General features: G+C 43.9%; 4 protein-coding genes and 1 long non-coding RNA gene across 5 annotated transcripts in view; 3 read left to right on the top strand and 2 right to left on the bottom strand.

Moving 5' to 3' along the window:
* LOC127042746 (uncharacterized) overlaps positions 1-10,384 on the top strand; it is a 29,274-nt gene extending 18,890 nt beyond the window's left edge. Inside the window, 4 exon segments of the mRNA XM_050935976.1 lie at positions 2,459-2,511; positions 5,913-6,626; positions 8,257-8,551; positions 9,623-10,384. Coding sequence (XP_050791933.1) covers positions 2,459-2,511; positions 5,913-6,626; positions 8,257-8,551; positions 9,623-10,042 — 1,482 coding nt within the window. The 3' untranslated portion in view covers positions 10,043-10,384.
* LOC127052338 (uncharacterized) lies at positions 1,882-3,289 on the bottom strand. The gene is made up of 2 exons (XR_007774737.1): positions 2,602-3,289; positions 1,882-2,480 (listed from the first exon to the last, which is right to left on the bottom strand). It is a non-coding gene; the product is annotated as an uncharacterized LOC127052338 (long non-coding RNA).
* On the top strand, positions 5,074-6,836 carry LOC127051951 (histone H1-like). The gene has a single exon (XM_050954971.1). It carries the CDS (start codon positions 5,971-5,973, stop codon positions 6,628-6,630), a length of 660 nt encoding a protein of 219 aa, XP_050810928.1. The 5' UTR covers positions 5,074-5,970; the 3' UTR covers positions 6,631-6,836.
* On the bottom strand, positions 7,376-8,018 carry LOC127052165 (histone H2A.J). The gene has a single exon (XM_050955543.1). It carries the CDS (start codon positions 7,914-7,916, stop codon positions 7,527-7,529), a length of 390 nt encoding a protein of 129 aa, XP_050811500.1. The 5' UTR covers positions 7,917-8,018; the 3' UTR covers positions 7,376-7,526.
* LOC127052224 (histone H2B 8) lies at positions 8,237-8,800 on the top strand. The gene has a single exon (XM_050955671.1). The coding sequence runs from the start codon at positions 8,258-8,260 to the stop codon at positions 8,636-8,638; it is 381 nt and encodes a 126-aa protein (XP_050811628.1). The 5' UTR covers positions 8,237-8,257; the 3' UTR covers positions 8,639-8,800.
* Positions 10,385-21,340: the final 10,956 nt, after the last annotated feature.

The raw sequence follows: 21,340 nt of genomic DNA on the forward strand, positions 1-21,340 counted from the left end.
GGTACCCATAAACATGATTCTTTGAGACACTGCATACCCTTTGTAACTCCCAAGGAGATTACATAGATTCCTGGAACTCTGTCTGCAAGCAGCTTTGGGAGGAGGAGCCAAGGCAAACTCTGAGTTTGCCCGGCAACCAATAGGGAGTGGAGATGCCCCTCCCAGGGAGTTCAGGAGAGGAGAGAAGCCATTTTTTGTGGAGAGGCTGGAGCCAGCCAGGGCAAGGGCTGGACTGGCTGTGTGCGGAGCTGGTGAGTCACAGGCCTGCAAGCAGGGTTCCCCCTGAGAACTGGCTTCTAGGGACCTGACTGCAGATACCTCAGCTGGGTTTTCCTTCCCAACGGATGATTCCCAATTGTTACGTTTGCTGAGAAATTTCCCCAGCCAGGCTGGGTTCACCTCCAGCTCCCCTGGTGAGACCAGTCCCCAAATGGTCAGCGCGGCTAGCCCAGGGCTGCTGCCTGCTGAGTGTGTGACTGGAGGCTGGGCTAGGAGGCTACATTTTGGATGTTAGAGTAGTTGTATAACCTACACCTTGAGCCCTGCACCCCTTTGTGATGAGGGGAAATCCTGGGACCAACGCAGTCTGATTCCTGCCTGAGGAGGATCAGCAGCCATTCTGCAGTGACTGAGGAGTCCAGCATCATCTTCAAAACCGAAGGTCATGCATGGAGTTCATGAGTGCACCAGCTTTTAGTTAGTCAGGGAATTTGTTTTGGGGACCCCCTACTCCCTGAACTGTGTCCTCAAGCCAGGGAGTAAGGGTTTAAGGATTTTATAAACTGCTGTTTATTACACCTGTGGAGGGATTCACCACCTCCTCCCACTTGTCAGTCCTTTGGGCTATACTGAACCCAGTCAGCCACACTGCTAAACCACTGCAGAGAATTTTATAGGTCATCAAGGGCCCCAGCTAAGTACGCATACCAACAGGACACTAATTGTACACTTGTTACATCAAGTCATGGGTATTTTCAGAGTGGGCACCGGTGACCCTAAAAATAGTGTTTCACCCTGTTATGTTGTATATGTTGCCTGTTTAATATAATTGTGTTGAATATATTTATATGTGTTGAGTTATTTCTTGGAAGTCTCCAACTATCTGACAGGTAAATGGGATTACTCTGTAGTTAGAATTTTCTGCCCAAGCTGTCCTGGTGACCCTGCCAGGAAGGAGCGAGTGGGGTGGAGGCACCGCCAAATAATTTCATAGCAAAAAAGAAAAAAGATTCACCCTGCTGAGTGGGTGGTGGGATTCAAAAGAACCCAGGCCTGTCCATCAAAACCTGTAAGTGGATTGCCATTAAAGGAGGTAATCAGGTGGAGAGGGTCGCCATACCTTGTTTCCCTAAGGCATGAAACCATTATCTTAACTACACAGACCCTGACTAGCAGCAGTTGAATTATAAACTCAGAAGACACAGGAAGGCAGAGCACGCACTGGGAGCTTAAAGTAAAGTGAGGTTTCTAACATTACAATGATGGAAGTTCAGAAATTAGGGCATCAGGGAGTTTTCCTTTAGTATTCTACTTAGCATTTGTGAAAGCAAGCGTGAGGTGTTTAACAGACAATGGATTGATGTAGTGTTTGGACTCTCATTGCAAAATATACACAGCTGGATAGACAAGAAATGTCACTGGATATTGTGAAGTCTGTCAGCAGTAGGCAAGCAAACCTAATCAGAGATCATTTGCACACCAATCTTGCTCGGTCCAGTGATATAAGAGATGAATGAAGTTGAGCCATGAAAATGTGTGTTTCTGGTGTTGGTTTGACTTATGCAATGACTTTCTTTTTATAATCTTGAATGTAATATTATGAATTGTTATGTTTTTGGGTGAGAGAGATTATGGAACAATAATACAAAGAGAGAAATATAGTACTGCAAGCAAACACCTTTATTTGACTCCAAACAACTGATCAGCTGCAAGAAGCAGCCAACAAAAATCGATATATAAAACATTATGTAGGGACAATTAACTGGAAATGCGTGTCCTGTGGCTTTCCATTCTTTTTGTCCTGGTTACTGACAGGGTGGAATTGAAACAGAATTGAGACGAACGCAAAAAACGTAGAATCATCTGGTTTTGATATGATAGGACATACATATTGGTCTTCAAAGTCAGTGTTCTGATAGTTTCATGGTGTTTTTTCCTGATTTTAATAATAATTAATGGATAGTCTCACCCGTTCCCACATCAGCTGTAGCAGGGATAGTTGTTTCGCTTGTACGGCGCGAGGCAGGGGGCGGGAAGAAAGAAGAAGAGAAACAAAGCCCTTTTTTTTTTTTTAGCAGGCAGTCACTCTGCAAGCACTGAAAATGTATTGTTAATACAGAAAAAAATACCAGGCATTCAGAATCTGAGTATTTTTGAGCGGATGAAAACAATATAGCCTCCTGGAACACGTAAGTACTCCTGATCTTTTGAATACATATATTAATTCTCCATGTTGCAGCTTTGGAAAATGGCGGCGAACGCTGGCGAGAAAACAGAAATAGAATATTATGTGTGAGAAGCTGATTGGTCAGAATTTGCTGCAGATTCCAAAGAGATTAATAAGGCTGGTACAATTATGTAAATCAGATCTGTTCATCTCACCAGGACTATTCACTTCAGGAGTAATGCTGCCTTCGCGCTGTATCCTGTATTGGTCCATTTCAACTATGTGGAAACGTCAGCACCGCCAACAAAATGTTTTAGAGAGAAGGGGCGAGCAAGTATACATTATCAGTTGGTCGGCTTGTAAAACAGCTTCATCAGTCCTCCAGAAAACGAGAGAAGAGGGAGAAACAACAACGAGTTACTATAATACAAACTGTTTGAAACCAGTTCTTGTGTTAAATAGTGTAGCTACCGGGACATCTAGTATTGTCGGCAATGGATTTCCATTGCAGTTATAATAATCATAGGTTTCAATATCCTAAATTGGACATTATTTTCTCTGAAACTATTCCAGAAATGTGAACTTTGAGTTTATTGCACGTTTGGCGGAGTCTAAACTGACCCAGACACAACGGAATGTTGGAGGGTGGGGGAGAAGCAGCCCAGGGAACAGTGCCAATAACCTGCCTGTCTCCTTTGGTTTTTAATCAGGTCTGAATTCAAGGAATATAAAGAGAGGCATTGCAGGCCTATACGCATTAAGGATTTTTCTGTGTATTTTGATAGTTGTGTACAAACAAATTATAACTCACTTTGTATTTTGATTCACACGGTCTGGTCGTGGTAAAATTAGTTCGGGAGTTGGAAAAGGAGCAGCTAAATGCCTTAGAAAGGTGCTTAGAGGGAGCATGTCTCTAGCTACGCGAATGATCTATGAAGAGACCCGGGGGGTGCTCAAGGTTTTCATTCAGGATGCAGTCAGTCACCTACATTCAGAGCGCGCCAAGAAAAGAAAACTAACAACAAAAACAACAACAAAAAACCCCCCTGTGACGGCCATGGAAGTGGTCTATGGCTGCCTTAAAGCGCCAGAGATACACACTGTACGGATTTGAAGGTTAAAATCATTTTGGTAATATCTACAACACAAAGACTCTTGTGTTGTAGTGCCTTCATATACATATACTTGTACATAGAACTACTCAGATATAAAATCTAGTTCTATTTAATAATTATGGAAAGGCTATCCAGAGAGATTCATTTTAACCAAAAGTTGTATATCTGAACTTAAAAGTCAGTGTTTTAAAGAAAATGGGTAAAAATTCTACTTTTACCAATACCACAAATTTAAACTGTCTGTAGTTACATTTTTATTTTGCATTATACTCAAGTTAGGCATGTTTTAACATTTAAAGATTAGAAAATATGCCAGGGAGTGAGTGATAGATTCAAGAAGCTCAATCTATTTAGTTTAACAAAGAGAAAAGTTAAGAGGTGGCTTGATTACTGTCTATAGGTACCTACATGGGAACAAATATTTAATAATGGGCTTTTCAGTCTATCAGAGAAAGGTGTAACAAGCCAATGGCTGGAAGCTGAAGCTAGATAAATTCAGTCTGGAAATAAGGGTTACATTTTAAATCATGAGAGTAATTAATCATTAGATCAATTTAACAAGAGTAATGGTGGATTCTCCATCAGTGACAAATTTAAAATCAAGATTGTATTTTTTTCTCCTAAAAGATATGATCTAGGGATTATTTTGGGGAAGTTCAATGGGCCTGTGTTATACAGGAAGTGAAACTAGATGACCGCAATGTTCCCTTCTGGTCTTAGAACCTATGACTCTATTAAATAAAACAGATTTCTTATTGTAAATAAAAAGTATAAATATAAAAAGGCCTGTTCAGTAGTCAGTACATTTTCTCTTAGTGGCAAACTAGATGAAAACATAATTTTAATCCAAAGACTGAGCATGCAACTAATCATTATGAAAATAAATGATCAATTATTTGAATAGTCGCTGTAAAACATTCCAGTCACTTGTTTCTGCTTAGTACTGAATGGATTCCTTATTCAGTGCTGGTCAGTCTGACCATTGGAATCAATATGAAGAAATAAATGGAAAATGAACTATAAAAATGATCCTCAGGGTAAAAGAGAAAGGGAACCTGTCCATTTTCAAAAGTTGTTCAGAAGGAAAAGAAACCTTTTTTGTATACAGTGTCTATCTCACTGGAAACAAGCATTATTGTTGCTGAATGACCTAATCTGAAAACTATAATGTAAATTGTGCTGGATAAGACCAGGTTTTTGTCTATAAATATTCCATTTATTTAAAAAAAATGTTGAATAAATTTAATTAAAAACAGATGAGTGGCCCTGAAAATGTTAAGTACATTTAATCTGTTAGTAAGAGAAGATTTACCAAGTGGTGGTGAATTTAGTGAAGAGTATGAAAGTCAGAGATGTATGTAGATTTACAGATCTCAAAAGGGGTACTGCAGTGCTTCTATCGGTGGGGGAAAAAGAATTTGACCATGTGATCCCAATCCGGAATTCTAGACTCTCCATTTCAAAGCGCGGGCTTTTCAAACTACCCAATCAGAATTAAGAGTTCAAACTCCTCGCTGTCTCAGATCAGCCCAATAGCTTTGAAATCACAAAGAAATCTTAAGAACCATTCACTATTAACAAGGTCGAGGAAAAACAAATAAAACAACACAAAAAAACCCACTCCCCCCATCCTTAAAAAACGGAATGCTCCTTAAATCATATCGAAAGAGAGAGAAAATAAATTTCCAATCAAGGGTTTAAATAGAATTCATATAAGTGTTGTTTCTCATGAATTCTGAATTAACTCACAGACTAAGCAGGTTGTAACGTCGTTTCAACCCTGGCATTTCATGTCAGCTCGGGCTCTTGCTAATAAAGTTACGGTTACCTTTTATTATTTAAAAATACAGCTCCGGTGTTGTCCCGAAATCATAATTTAAATGGTAAAAACGACAATAGTAATATTTCTTTAAGTTTCGAAGTATACGCCTTGTTCAACCGAGCGCCAGTTTATTGTAGGATGGTGTGCTACCTCTTTGTTTGAAATTGATTTATAATAAATTCGTTGATACAAATCACTCCCTTTCTTTCCTAATTAGAAGAAGACCGTCAAAGAAATAACATTACATTATTTCTCTGGTTGTTTTGTCAAAGGGAAATTTTTAATTTACAAAGAAAAACAATGTTCTCTCTCTCGAGGTCCATGCAGCTTCAGTACTCAGGGTTTATAATCTTTTCTTTAATGGAATTTCATTATTTTCTGAAGGAAACACTAACGGATGAAAATACCCTGTTTCAAATTCATATATTTGAGAAAAGGGACAGTTTGGTGGCGAATATTGTGCAAAAAATACACTTTATTGAGTCCGAAGAAACACAAAATGAGAGGAGAAAAGAGCCCTTTCTGGTTTGCAGCTGGGCGGGCTCTTTAATGCACCAATCAGACAGTGACCCCTCCCTATAAATAACAGGCATCAGACTAGTTCGCTTCAGTTTATATTTTTCCTGTTTTGTAACGTGTCTGTGACCATGTCTGAAACTGCACCTGTAGTTGCAGCAGCAGCAGCTGCCCCTGCTCCAGCCTCTAAGGCTCCAGCCAAAAAGGCAAAGAAGGCGGCTGGGGGTTCGAAACTCCGGAAGCCCTCAGGCCCCAGCGTGACCGAGCTGATCACTAAGGAAGTGTCAGTCTCTAAGGAGCGCAAAGGGCTCTCTTTGGCTGCTCTTAAGAAAGCTTTGGCAGCTGGCGGGTACGATGTAGAAAAGAACAATAGTCGTATTAAGCTGGGGCTGAAAAGCCTGGTGAGCAAAGGTATTTTGGTGCAGACTAAAGGTACTGGTGCTTCTGGTTCCTTCAAACTCAACAAGAAGCCGGGTGAGATCAAGGAAAAGGCTCCCAAGAAAAAGCCAGCAGCAAAGCCGAAGAAACCAGCTGCCAAGAAACCCGCCAGCGCCGCTAAGAAGCCCAAAAAGGCTGCGGCCGTGAAAAAGAGCCCTAAAAAAGCCAAGAAACCAGCGGCTTCCGCGGCCAAGAAAGCGGCCAAGAGCCCGAAAAAGGCCAAACCCGCCAAGCCTAAAAAGGCAGCCAAGAGCCCGGCTAAGGCCAAGGCGGTGAAGCCCAAGGCTGCCAAGCCCAAGCTGACCAAACCCAAAGCAGGAAAGGCTAAGAAGGCAGCACCCAAGAAGAAGTAAAGCTGTTTGAAGAGAAAATTCGAATCTCGTGCAAACAAACCCAACGGCTCTTTTAAGAGCCACCCATCCCTTCCCCAAGGAGCTGAAACACCTAGTATATTGTGCATCAAAGGTTGCTTGGTGGAGGACCTGCCCTAGCAGTTTTTTTTAACCTTTTATAACATTCCAAAACCTAACCTCATTTTCTGTATAGTTTAAGAAACCAATTAAATATCTCTGAACCAGGAACAATTTAGAAAAATGTATCCTCCGCAGGGATTCTAGCCATTTAGATTTTGCTATTATAGCTTCTCCTGCTAGCAATTTAGAATGCCCTTCTCGGTTTATTTTGCCTAGCTATTGGGAGTGTATCACCGGTTAAGCAGGGCGAAGAATAGTTGTTTCGCGAGGATTGGGGAAAATGTGAAAAGTCCGCGCTTTTTAGCAATTGGATAATTTGAAAAACCCGCGTTTTACGAGGATTGGTCTGGTCCATGACACCTCTCTTTCCCTTCCGCCCCTGGGTTTCTTTGACTTAAAATAAATTCACTCCATTTACCCGTACAAATTAAATATTCTGGTGTAATGTTTTAAAGTTACAGAATTTTTCTAAAATTGAATTGATTTTTAGCTACATTTCCACCTATAATCTACTACTAATGAAAATAATTTTTAGCCCTAGTTTATTCAGAACACAGTATATGAATTTTTATGAATAAAACTAAAGAGCCAGTTTCTACCAAATCACTCTACAAAAATTATTTCACTTAATAAAAAGCAAACCAAGATTTAAGCGACACGCAGAAGATCTTTTTTCTAAAGCAGAAAATTGTTCGTGTATTAGAAACTCAGCTCTTTTTTGTTATTGTGGGTGGCTCTGAAAAGAGCCTTTGGGTTGATTTAATAGACCGTTATTTTTACTTGCTCTTCGCTTTATGACTCTCAGTTTTTTTAGGCAGTAGTACAGCCTGGATGTTGGGTAGGACACCACCTTGAGCAATAGTGACTTTCCCCAGCAGTTTGTTCAGCTCCTCGTCGTTACGGATGGCGAGCTGCAGATGACGGGGGATAATCCTGGTTTTCTTGTTGTCTCGCGCAGCGTTGCCAGCCAGCTCCAGTATTTCAGCGGTCAGATACTCCAGCACCGCGGCCATATAGACTGGGGCACCAGCCCCCACCCGCTCAGCATAATTACCTTTGCGGAGAAGACGATGCACGCGACCTACAGGAAACTGTAACCCTGCTCGCGAAGAACGAGATTTAGCCTTTGCCCTCACTTTACCTCCTTGTTTTCCTCGTCCCGACATTGAATCTCTAGTTCACAAAACCAAAACGCTTTTTAAAAAGCAAAAACTGGAGCTATTAACACACCGCCCGAATCCTGGCTTTTTATCCCTTCCTTGTGGTACAGAAACTGATTCATGATTGGTTGAAATTTTTCATTGTATTTCTAACCAATAGTGATGAGGATTTTATTTTGACCAATTGGGCATAGGGTTTATGGTCCATGACGTGTCCTTTAGCTAAGGTCCAATAAAAAGTGAAAGATTACAAGCGTCTCATTTGCATAAGGTCCCTATAAATAAGGGGGTGGCCGCCATTATATTTACGTTGTCTCTGTCTTTTAGAGCAAGCAACAAATCTCAGTATGCCTGAGCCAGCGAAATCTGCTCCAGCGCCTAAGAAAGGGTCTAAGAAAGCTGTTACTAAGACTCAGAAGAAAGGTGATAAGAAGCGTAGAAAGACAAGAAAGGAAAGTTATTCTATTTACGTGTATAAAGTACTGAAGCAAGTTCACCCAGATACTGGTATCTCTTCTAAAGCTATGGGCATCATGAACTCGTTTGTGAACGACATTTTTGAGCGTATCGCAGGAGAGGCGTCTCGTCTGGCCCATTACAACAAGCGCTCGACCATCACTTCCAGAGAGATTCAGACCGCTGTAAGACTGCTGCTGCCGGGCGAGTTAGCCAAACACGCGGTGTCTGAGGGCACTAAGGCTGTTACCAAGTACACCAGCTCTAAGTAGATTCTATCAAGGAACACAAAACCCAAAGGCTCTTTTAAGAGCCACCCACATTTTCAATAGCAGAGCTCAAAACACTGTTTTCCCTGTTTATGCTAAGTGTGATTGTTCCTCAGAGAAAACACGTTTTAAAAATTTAAATCAAATCTTACGTTAGTAGGAAATGTACACTATTTGCCCAGTCTAAAATCTTTATTTTGATCAAAGGGTTCTCGCCTCAACTTTTAAACTTATATGCTTGGAAGCATTCGAATAAAACATGAATGTCAGTTTGCATGCTTTATATTCAAAGCACCTTGTTGGGTTTTTACTCAAATAATTCCTGGTTGAGTTAATGTATGCATCTTGGTTTTCGGGAAAGTAAAACACTAACAGGACAGTATTACTATAACATTCAATTATTTCTATTAAATCCGTAATAAAAGTATGTCTTATTTTGTGAGTGTTGAGAGGAGAAGGGTTGTAGGTAACCCCAAAGTGTACTATAAAATGGTATGGAATTCCCCCACCAAACTTCCGGCATATGCGGCATGATTTTTCTTTTTCGCAGTCGCAGTTTGGTGGTGGTGGGGGGGAATGTAAGGATAATGGAGGCATTCAGAATCACATATCACAAATCTGTCGCTTTCAAGCGTGAGCGAGGGTTTTAAAGAGAAAAATCAGCAGGCATTAAACTAGGGTTTTATTAAATTATTATGAGAGCGTAATCCAGGCATGTGGGCTAGAGGGAGCGCGTGTTCTGTGGAATCAGATGATGGAGGGCGCGGGCGCCAGAGGCGGGATAGGCACTAGCAGAGGGCAGAAAGAAGGCGGGAAGGGTCAATTCTTTCCCTCCCGGCAGAGCACGGGCTTTTCAAATATTTTTTAAATTGACCAATGCAGCTTGCCTTTTTCGAACAGCCAATCAGGACGGAGACTTTGGTTATATATTCCGGAATTTGTTACAGCGCGTCTCGTTTGCCTTTGTCTGAAAGGAGTTTTTCGTAGTTAGTGAGAATGGCGAGGACAAAGCAAACAGCTCGCAAATCTACTGGGGGTAAAGCTCCCCGTAAGCAGCTGGCTACTAAGGCTGCCCGGAAAAGTGCGCCTGCCACTGGGGGAGTGAAAAAGCCCCATCGTTATCGCCCTGGCACTGTGGCCCTGCGAGAGATTCGCCGCTACCAGAAATCTACTGAGCTGCTCATTCGCAAGCTGCCCTTCCAGCGCCTGGTGCGTGAAATCGCCCAGGACTTCAAGACCGATTTGCGCTTTCAGAGCTCGGCTGTTATGGCCCTGCAGGAGGCAAGCGAAGCCTATTTGGTGGGGCTCTTTGAGGATACCAACCTGTGCGCTATTCACGCCAAGAGAGTCACCATCATGCCCAAGGACATCCAGTTAGCCCGGCGTATCCGTGGGGAGAGAGCTTAAAATTCCTAATGGCAGGAGTTCATGCAACCAACTAAAAAACCCAAAGGCTCTTTTAAGAGCCACCACGTTTACACTGAAAGGAGCTGTATTTCTGCTTCAATATTTAAACGGATTATACAAAAAAATAAGAGAATAAAAAAGATGGCGGTCTACTAAGGAGTAGACAATTTAGTTGCATGTTTCGTTTACAGACATAAGTGGCTAGTACTAAACGACCATTTTTATAAATAAATGTTTAATTTGGTTCAAGTTATGCCAGAAAAATTTAACATTTTTTGACATGATATAAGGAACAATCAGTTAAAACTTGCAGGTTACTTTGACCACTCACATTTTCAGTGGAATAACTGTTGGTAAGTGAAATAATCATAAATAACCTAACACAGCATTTTTTTACTTTCCACATTTCAGTTAGCTAATTCAGCTCCACAAAGCCAAGAGTTAGAAGCACAAAATGACTGTACTAATGACTTGCTGCTTGCAGTATCTCTCTCTCTTCAGACCTCCTCTTGAAATCATGATTAATTTTCAAAACATGAATTTTTTACTTTCCCCCGTTCCCATACGTACGCTGACCCGCAATGAATAAAATACTATCTTTCAACCAGAGCAAAAATGACTTATGTCTTAGAACCCATCTTAAGAATGTTCATATCTTTAGGTTACTGGTTTTCAACCTGTCCAGTTCTATATCTACAGAATATAATTAATGTGAGCTGACACTCTTTTCCAGCTTTTTATTTCTTTCGAATTTAGCACTTACAAAAAGTGGCTACACTTTGTTTTTAGGACCATATGTGCATATTTTATAAGGAATACATCCCTGGCCCTTTCCTCATGAAAAGTATATGAATTGTAAAATGTAACGGGTATTTCATATTCTATTAAAACCAAACAAAAACATGGGTTATTTTTTTTTCTGAAACCACGGTGTGTGAATGAGACACTAGTAAAATCTAAATCTTTTGCCTAATATTGTAATTATTGGCAGCTTTTTCATATTAGGTGATTCCCTCTACATTTCAGTATACTCTGTGGCTTTTACAAAATAGTATACGTTTAAAATAGAGAATCAGCTCTTCTGGTGCATGTTTGTGTGATTCCGGAAAGAGCATTTGTGTTGCAAGTATGTTATTCATAATGTAGATTTAACCACCGAATGCGTATAAAATGTCCTCCTGCCCTTTCAGAGCACAGCCCAAATCCATGTCTTTTGCTGGGCGAGTTCAGCTTCATAGAGCCCTCGTCCAGACTAACCCGCGGCATCGGCGGGTTAAAATCGATTGCTCGGGGATCGATATATCGCGTCTAGTCTGGACGCGGTGTATCGATCCCCGAGCGCGCTTACATCGATTCCGGAACTCCATCAATCCGAACGGAGTTCCGGAATCGACGCGGAGAGCCGCGGACATCGATGGCGCCCCGTCCAGACTGGTGAGTATCTCGATTTTAGAAATTCGACTTCAGCTACGTTATTCACGTAGCTGAAGTTGCGTATCTAAAATCGATTTTAATTTCTAGTCTGGACGTGGCCAGTGTAGGTCCAGGAAAACTATCGCGGATCTCTTCCTAGATAAGTCACGAGATAACGCTTCATGCCGCCACAGTGAGCCAGGATATTATCCCTCAGTCTGCACTGTGCTGTGGTGCTTTGCCGGGTCTTTTCCCAAACGCTTTACCTACGACCACCAGACGTGAAAATACAAAATAATCATGGTCGCGCTTCATGATGCTACCCGTATCCCCTGAAATCTGACCCGAGGTAACGATGGTAATTTTTGGCGCAATTCCCTCCCCCGCTTCCATTCTATATGCAACTGGGCTGAGATTTTCCAAGGCATGTAATAAACTCAAAAATAGATTTCAGAGAAATCAATGCCCCATTTAGGAGTTCGAAAATCAATATCAAGTCCAGCGTCATAATTTCAGTGGAAACTCACATATGCCTTTAGACTTGGGGGTTGCTCATACAAGAACTGCTTTCAAGATGCATTTTCTGTTACACCCACCATACCCCTTCCCCCATTTCCGGTTGATCGTCTAAGAACACAATTTTACCAGGTGGTGACTTGAAATTCCCAGCATATGTTCATGCTTCCTCTAGTAGAGCAATTAGCTATATTCTGTAAAATACACTTTTTAAAAAATGATGCCTGTCTTATTCGTGTTGCTAGCTGAGATTATGACCCGCCCTAGTTTTAGCAAAGGACTTGTCTGCTCATACTCTGTGCTTAAATCGATTGAGAAGTGCCGTGGCAGATTTCTTGGAGTAAATGTAAATATATATGCATGCACAAAAGGAGGATCAATTTCTACTAGCGCAACGATCTTTGGTGACCTTTCTTCACACTAGCTGTTGCTACTTTGTTGTTGTTTTAATGCACCTTTGTTTCAGAAATTAGAATTCTGCAGCAAAATCCGACCAATCAGATTTCCTGACACACCATCTTCCTTTCATTGCATTCTGTGTTTTACCGTCGCCATTTCTAAAATTTAATCGGAGCGGGCTAATCTGAAAAATAGAAATAAAGTAATCCAAATCAAAAGTGCTTGACTGGTGTCCCATTCTCTTGACAGTTTTTCCTGTCACTTCTGAATATATGAATGACGTGTTCCCCCTCGCTCTTACCCCTCCCCCGACGTCGCTGTTGAGTATCTGCTGGTCTAGGAGGTTTGGTTGTTTTCGTCTGACTGATAGAGAGCCTTGTAAATGACACATTCACAGTGGTAAAATATATCTAGAAAAACGTTAGCAGGCTTTTGGGCACTGTCACACTTCAGGGGTTAACCGAAATGTACAGGATGAATCACTACCACCTAGTTACAGCGTAAGAGAGCCTTGTCTGTGCTCAACAGCGGAAAATCCTCCCAACTCTGCTAGCCCAATGGGCAGATGGCAGCATAAGCACTGCACTCCCTGGCTCTGTGTTGAATCCGGCTATTTTCATCTGCAGGCTAGCAATTAGCACAGCCAACCTTGTTACATATCAGTACCCAATCCCTTTTCTTCTGGGCACCCACAATGTACACCGATCTGCTGTCTCTATGTACCCAAGCTCAACGCTCTCCCTTCAGTTCAATACTGTCTTTAGTGCAAGGCACTTGGACATGTCCATAGTAAAGCTAAATATAAGTTTATTTAATTCAGTTTAAGAAAATGATCCAAAATAGATGTAAGTAAAATGATTGAAAACACCAGGCTACAGCTAAAAGAAAAATATTTAATACAATCTGGAAACTATGCTTATTAAATTCATGTCCAGTGTAATAAGGTATTTCTCATGTAATGGTCAATCCCTTCAATGCTTGTCCAGTCTAGAGAACTGGGATCCACTTTTCAGTAGACACTCCTGATAGCAGAGTGCCACATGCATAATGGATAACATTTTGCACCATTTCTTCTTCTCCTATATAGTCCCGGACTATGGCTATTACAATGAGACGGATCTCATGGCAACAGGTCGGGACTCTCGGCACAGGTCCAGAATACAATACAGGACCTTCTATTTGACCATGTGGAGCTATTTGCTGACAAGATGGACTCAAGACTGCACTCATGAGCAACCCTCAAGCCTCTGGGAATTCACACACCTACCCCCCAGAGAAAGTCCTTCAAGCCCCAGCACCCCCATGCTTCTATTCATGGCCTCCTAGACAGGACTGTAATTGATGGAGGGGCAGAAACAACAGGAGGGGTCCATCCACAGTCTTTCTCTGGAGTTCAGGAACCAGATTGTGCCTTCATCCCCTCCAGGGTTAGTTGGTGAAGATATACAGGCTCAGCCAGGACTCTCTGGACAGATTGGTTACCCTCCCACCCCTGATTCTTAAGTCTCTCAGCTGGTGGCTACAACCTCAGATAGTCTGTGTGGGAGTGCCCTTTGCCAAGCCTCAGCCCTCACTGTTGCTGGCCACAGACACATCAGCGGAGGAGGATACAGATATGGCAGACTTTCACTGGGTGATGCTGCTCATGACATTCAGTAGAGCTACTGATGCCCCTTATGTAGGTTAGCACTTCTGGAACAGGGGCACATGCACAGACTGATCTGATCTACAGCAGGTCCAGAACTTTTGCGTGAAGAAAGCAACTTTATCAGCAGCTGGTCCAGAACCTCCAGCATCAAGCAATATCAGGATTGGAAGAGACCTCAGGAGGTCATCTAGTCCAATCCCCTGCTCTAAGTAGGACCAATCCCTAGGCAGATTTTTGCCCCAAATGGCCCCCTTCAAGAACTGAACTCATAACAGCAGGTTTAGCAGGCCAATGCTCAAACCACTGAGCTATCCTTCCCCCATATGCCTGAGGGTGGCCATACTGGCCCAGTAGCACGTGCTATAACCATCTGGAAGCTGGCTACCCAAACTGCTACAGGTCCATTGCCAACCAGCTTGGTGTTGGAAAGTTACCTCTGAGTATAATGGTGGTGGAGGTTTCTGAGGCCATCAGGTGGGTGGTTTACCACAAAGTGATGGACATAAAATATATTCTTGAAGTAGCTGCTGACTTTGAGAGTATGGGGTTTCCAGACTGCTTTGAGGACACTTATGGGACTTGTGTGCCAATAGTTTGCCTTCCTTAAGGAGCACATGAGTGCGTAAACAGCAAATGGTGCTATTCTTTTGTTATGCAGGCCCTTGTGGACCACAGAGATCAATTTATGACCAACATCAGCTGCAATGGAAAAGTTCATGATTCCCGCGTTTTCCACCATTTGGTAGTCTACATGCAAGGACTGGCTGAGACACCATTCCCACCAAATGACATTGTCATAAATAGAGTTACTGTTCCACTTGGGAGTCTTTTGTATCCCTTTTTGCCTTGGCTTGAGAAATTGTGTCCTGATCTGAGAGGCCCTGGAAAAATAAGATTGAATTACATTTTCAGAGGCTGTAGAATGGTGGTCAAATGTGTATTTGATAGAGTGAAGTCTGCTGGTGCTGTCTACAGATCAGTTTGAATACCAGAGTCATCTTGCTGGTTAGCTTGCAGGGGGAGGGATAGCTCAGTGGTTTGAGTATTAGCCAGCTAAACCAAAGGCTGTAAATTCAAGCCTTGAGGGGGGCCATTTAGGGATCTAGGGCAAAAAATTGTCTGGGGATTGGTCCTGCTCTGAGAAAGGGGTTGGACTCAATGACCTCCTGAGGTCCCTTCTAGCCCTTGGACTCAATGACCTCCTGAGGTCCCTTCTAGCCCTGATATTCTATGATTCTAATACTGTCCACATTAGTGTGGCTTGCTATGCTCTTCATAATCTTTTTGAAGCCAAAGGGGAGCCATTTCCCCCAAATGGACCTATGACAGTGATGGAATGCTGACCCGATACACTCAGCCAGAAAGGTCAGCTACCACACCTGGATGCACCTCAGAAACAAAAATTAGGGATGCTCTGTGCTCCCACATTTGCCATGTATTGACCTTATGGATGATATGACCACTTATTAAATGGGAGCGGGAGGTTAGGGGCAGAGAACTATGGATTTAGATATCTATATTGAGAAATAAATTGTGTTTGCATACAACTTGTCCCTTGCCATGTTTTGATTATTATTATTCAAAACACATATTATATGATGTGAAGCTGTGAAGATACTACAATTTCTTAATAAAATAAAACCCTGTATTTTTGAATGTTTATTAGAAAAGTATAATATTAGACCATTGCCAGAAAGGCCAACTGTTATTAGCACATCAAAACACCAGTACCTTTAACAAAACCATGAACAAAGTGTGAACAAGCACAAGTAGTGAGACAATTTCCAAGAAAAAAACCCTCTATTGTGGTGTATCCCTCTGTCTTTCCCCCAGTTCTTCTTTCCCTTTGTTACATATTTGCTGTGCAATGGTCACTGGGTGTGGGTGGTAGAGGCATCACAGGCTTGGGGTGGGAAGGGGTTCAGCATGGTGGACTGCAGGGGATATATTTGGCCTGTTCACCCGTTCATAGGGCTCACTTGCATGGCCCACCAAGCCATGGAATTGTCCAAACTGGTCCTTGTCTGTTGCACATTGTATCACGGAGGGGACTCAGGCTGTGGGGCCGGCACTGCAGGAGCCTGTAGACTGCAGTCTTGTAGTCATTAGTGAAAGCAGCTGCTCAAACAGTTCTTTCTGCTGTGATCTACCTTCCTCCCTTAATTGCTATTCTTCTTCCAGGAACTGCAAAGCAAGTGTCTTCTCCCACACTGAAATCCTGTCCTCAAGCTTTGCATCTAGCCAGAGCCTTTCCACTTCCCTCTCCTTGATATTGGACCTGCTTGTTGGCTCTGTCCAGAATGTCAACCATAAGTTCATTTGAAAAACACGTCCTTTTGGAAGGGACCATGACAGTGTCAAGATGACCCATGCTTCTACTGGAATGTGGTCAAGATGTCCACTCTCCTGAGGTCAGAGGGACTGGAAGTGGACAAGATGTTACCCAAAATTGGGCCAGCTAGTAAGCTTAGGGAGGACTAATGACCCACCAGAGTTTGGCAGAAAGCAGCACGTTTATTATACTGATAGCTAAGCTCAAAGGAAGATGTGAGGGTGGCGGGTTTTCACACTCGCATACTCACACTCCCAGGACAGGTACAGCACTGGAGATGTCAGGATCCTTCAAGGTAAAGTGTCCCACAGCACAGCAATGGACAGTGCGATGAAGATAAGTCTTCCCGAGGCACGATGGAATTCAATGTGGTGAACCACTGGCCAGGTGATCCGGGAGAAGGGCCTTCATGGGAGATACAAGCTTGTGAGTGCACTCCTGAGCACATGGCCCCTTCCCCTTTTAAGGACCTGCTCCTCATTGCCTCTGACTAGAGATGACTTGGCCGTGTCCGGTTGGTCACACTCCACCTCGGACAGTTTCCATGCATTGGTTGTGTGAGCACTGCCTAATTAGAGTCCCAGACACCTTGTCTACCTGGGAGCTAGGGTGACCAGATGTCCTGATTTTATAGGGACAGTCCCAATTTTGGGGTATTTTTCTTATATAGGCTCCTATTACCCTGCAGCCCCCTTCCCGATTTTTCACACTTTCTGTCTGGTAACCCTACTGGGAGCTCTTCTGATCTTCAAGCTGTTCAAGCAGACCATTCATCCCACAAGCATTCCAGGAGGGAGCGGGAGGGGGAAAGCCACTTCACGGGTATTCAGAGAGGGAGAAGAGACAAAATTGGGGGGAAAGTGAAACAGACCTTTAGAGCATACAGGTTATACATACCATACAGATCACTGGTGCTCCTACAACACTCCACCCCTTCATCTATGATCATTACAGTAGTTGTTGTCATTGTAGGGCACAGGTGATCTGTTACAAACAAACCAAACAATTATAACCAGGTGAATACAACTAAAACCATTACAATTGACTAAACACCATTTATAACATAAACACAAATGCAAACAATCATAATCATAATAATTGGGAATACAATAAAACCATCACCATTACAATATTTGGGTACATTGACAAACAAAACGAGGCCCAAGTTTGATGCTGCAATAGCCATCAAACAATAAAAGTCAATCCTAACCCTTAAGTACACAACACAATTAAGTTTTGTAGGAGTACCACAGTTGTCGTGCAAGGTTAAACTGATTTGGAAGATACATGTAACAGAGAACTTGGTGAAATTGCTGATACTTAAACTAACATTTAGTTGTACAGGTTATGGGGGCCCATGAGCTACCCTTCAGGGCTTGGGGAAGTAGAATCAGGGTGCATAGAGGAAAGTGGAATTAATGATACAAGAAAATGTAACTAACAATACAAATGTATGAATAACAAAACTCAACAACAAAACGATTATTAGAGAACCTAACAAAAAATAAACCTAATGCATTGGGGACCAAAGTCTTTTGGACAGAGGTGGATGTTATTGATAATTTGGTTGGAAATGGGGGAATTAAAGAGAGGAAATGTCATTTACCCTGTTTAGTGTAGTATCCCGCCTCTCTCTGGACCCAATTCTAGCACAGGACACCCACCAGAGACAGATACAGAACATGGAGCACAGAACACTAAATACAGACTTTGTCGCGACATTATAACTATAGTATTTCTGTAATGCTTCAACTAGTACCAGCTCTCTTTATGTTCTGGTTCGGAAGCTGAAAGATAGAAGCTTAGAAACAAATTAGCACAGTGATCTCACTGTGGCAAATCCTGTTCGCTTGAGTTGTCTGAGGTGTACCCATTGTCCCTCCGGGTATTATGTATGCCACCCAAGGTTTTGCTAACTCTATTGCTTGCAGGAGTCAACTTGGTCTCTGACACAGTGTGTCTGGTACTTGGGACTGCCCCGTCCCCTGCTGGTGCAGGCCTATAGTTTTTGCCCACCCTCCGGGCTGCCACAGCACAGTATCTGGGGTCTGGCTATCCAGGGTCTGGATCCGGGGGATCTGGATCATACCAGATATCCCTGTTCCAATCATCACATGGTCCTGCACTCCCCTGGGCTTTCAGTCCCAATGGTGGCGACCTGGGCTAAATAAGCCCCCTGATCCTGTTCTCCTGGGCGGACCCCTCCAGGACTAGAACCTTCAGGCAGGTAACTGCCTGGCTCAGAGCTACATTCTCTACTTCCGTAGTCAGAACCTGCATCTTCCAGATATCCTGTTCCTTCTTCAACTCATGAATTGTACTCCCAGGTGGAAATGCCCTTGGCATCCAGGGGTCTGTCTCTTTCTTTTGGAGCCATTTTAACAACACCCCGGAGAGTGGCGCCGCTCCCCAAGGCGGAGGGGGTGTCTTCTCGCTCAGGCTGCTTCGCCTTTTCCTTCCCCTTGCTGCATAGTGGTATACTTAGCAGCGGCATCCTTTTCTCTCTACAGTGAGTTGCTAGCCTACCACTTTTTCATGCAGGCTCGAGCTGGACCCGCTCAAGAGACTACTGGGAGGCACCACGGGACTCCTACTCTTGGGTCAAATCCTCCACTAAGCTGCCTGCATTCTCCACCAGTAATGTTACCTGAAATTGGGCCAGCTTGTAAGCTTAGGGAGGACTATTGACCCACCCTCAGAGTTTGGCAGAAATCAGCACTTTTATTATACTGATAGCTAAGCTCAAAAGAAGGGGAGGGGTCACGCTCACACTTGCATACTCATGCTCCCAGGACAGGCACAGCACTGGAGATGTCAGGATCCTTCAGGGTAAGTATCCCACAGCACAGCAATGGACAGTGCGATGAAGGTAAGTTTTCTCATGGCACGATGGAATGCACGGCGGCAAACCACTGGCCAGGCGGTAAGGGTGAAGGGCTTTCACTGGAGGTACATGTGAGTGCACTCCTGAGCACATGGCCACTTCCCCTTTTAAGGACCTGCTCCTCCTGGCCTACGACTAGAGATGACTTGTCTATGTCTGGTTGGTCACGCTCCACCTCGGACAGTTTCCATGCAGTGTCCATGCATTGGGTATGTGAGTGCCGCCTAATTGAGAGTCCCAGACACCAGAGTCGTAACTAGGTATTTTTGTGCCTGAGGCAAGAATATAAAATTGCACCCTTTCCCAGGGCCGGCACTTCGGTGGCGGATCCTTCTGTTCCTCTCGGAGGGAAGGGCCTGCTACCAAATTGCTGCCGAAGAATGAATGAAGTGGCGGCGGTAGAGATGCTGCCAAAGCGCCACTGATCGCGGCTTATCGTTTTCTTCTTTTTTTTTTCACTTCTGCCGCTTTCTGCGCCCCTTGGCTATGTGCACCCAAAGCAAGTGCCTCACTCGCCTTGCCCTTGTTACGGCTCTGCCAGATACCATGTCTACCTGGGAGCTTTTCTGATCTTCCAGCTATTCAAGTAGCCCATTCATCCCACAAGCATTCTAGAAGGGAGGGGAAGGAGAAGAGCCACTTCACAGGTATTTAGAGAGGGAGACAAGACAAAAGGATGGAAAAGTGTAACAGACCTTTTGAGCATACGGATTATACAGAGCATACAGATCAGTGGTGCTCCTACCTCAAGTGTCTCAGTGCTTGAGCACAGAACAATTCCTTTTGGTATTTCAAGGCATAAAAAAAAAAAATGCTTCTTTGTGAAACTTCAATATATGGTTAGAGGTACTCTTCAGACAACAGAATCTCCCTGGACACAGCCAGGTTAATTGCAGTGAAAGAGGCAGACAGAAAATGGTAAGTCAAAAATCAAAACCACTTTTTCCTAAAAATTGCAAGCCAGCTGGGGTTTGGGGGAGGGTGGTTGCCATGGTGTTCTGCATAAACCTTCTCTATCAATTCCAGCATTCCACATTTTGAGGTTCCCAAGTAGCAAAGAGAGGTTTTATTCCAAACTGCTGGTGGGAAGCCAGCAATGTATGCCACAGAAGTACTCAGACTTTTGGTGAGCAAACTGCACATATATGAGTGGAGTGGGCTGGTCAGCAACTCTTACCCCGACCACAGCCCGGTGATGGTAACAGCCATGCAGGCAGCTGTGGGGAGTTGTGGCACGGACCCTCCATTTGGCCTGGGCAAAGGACCAGGGGGGCAGGGACACTGGCTGGAGGCTACTCTCAGAAGCCCCACCCAGGGCAACTGGAGGTCCGCTGCAGCTCCCCACAACTGCCCGTGTGCTTCTTATTATTGCCAGGCTGTGGCTCCGAGCCCCTTCCCCTGGGCTGGGGCCGGGTCAGGGTAAGAGCCACCATGCGGGCAGCTGTGGGTAGCTGGCACCGAGTCATGGATCCTTCATCTTCACCTGCCCTGGGCCAAGTGGAGGGCCCAGGGGGCGGGGACATGGGCAGGGGGCTGCTTTTGGCCACTCTACCACCCCAGGTGCATGTGTGTGTGCAGTGTTCCGTGTAGCTCCACAACTGCCCAGGCTTCCCTTCTGGGCTCCACTAGCTGCTGACTTGACCAGGGGTTGGGACCTCGGGGGGAAGAGAAGGGGAAGGGAGCAGGGCCACCCTGGCAAAAAGTGGATGGGCCAGGCCTATCTGCTTTCAAAAAGTGGGAGAGCCTTGGCCCCCTGGAACTCCCTGCTCCAGCACCAATGGGGGGGAGGATCTGGGGGGTAGAAGGAACTGATCGATGGGGCCCACTGACCAGCTGATCAGAGGTTGGCTGGTGGGTGCTGAGCACACACTTTTATTTTTCTGTGGGTATTTCAACCGCAGAGCACTCAAGGAGTTGGCACCTATGGAGCCTGAAGAGCTCTTCACTGTTGTCATGAACATTGCAAATACAGGAAGCACAATCCTTCAGTACTTGCAGGGCCAGTGCAAGAACTGCAATAACGGGATACATGATGATTTCTTTGGGACAGACTGCTATGAGACATAATGAAAACCATTTCAAGGTTGTTGGCATTCATGTAGCAGC

Source organism: Gopherus flavomarginatus, chromosome 1 (genome assembly GCF_025201925.1).
Source record: "Gopherus flavomarginatus isolate rGopFla2 chromosome 1, rGopFla2.mat.asm, whole genome shotgun sequence".
NCBI lineage: Eukaryota > Metazoa > Chordata > Testudines > Testudinidae > Gopherus > Gopherus flavomarginatus.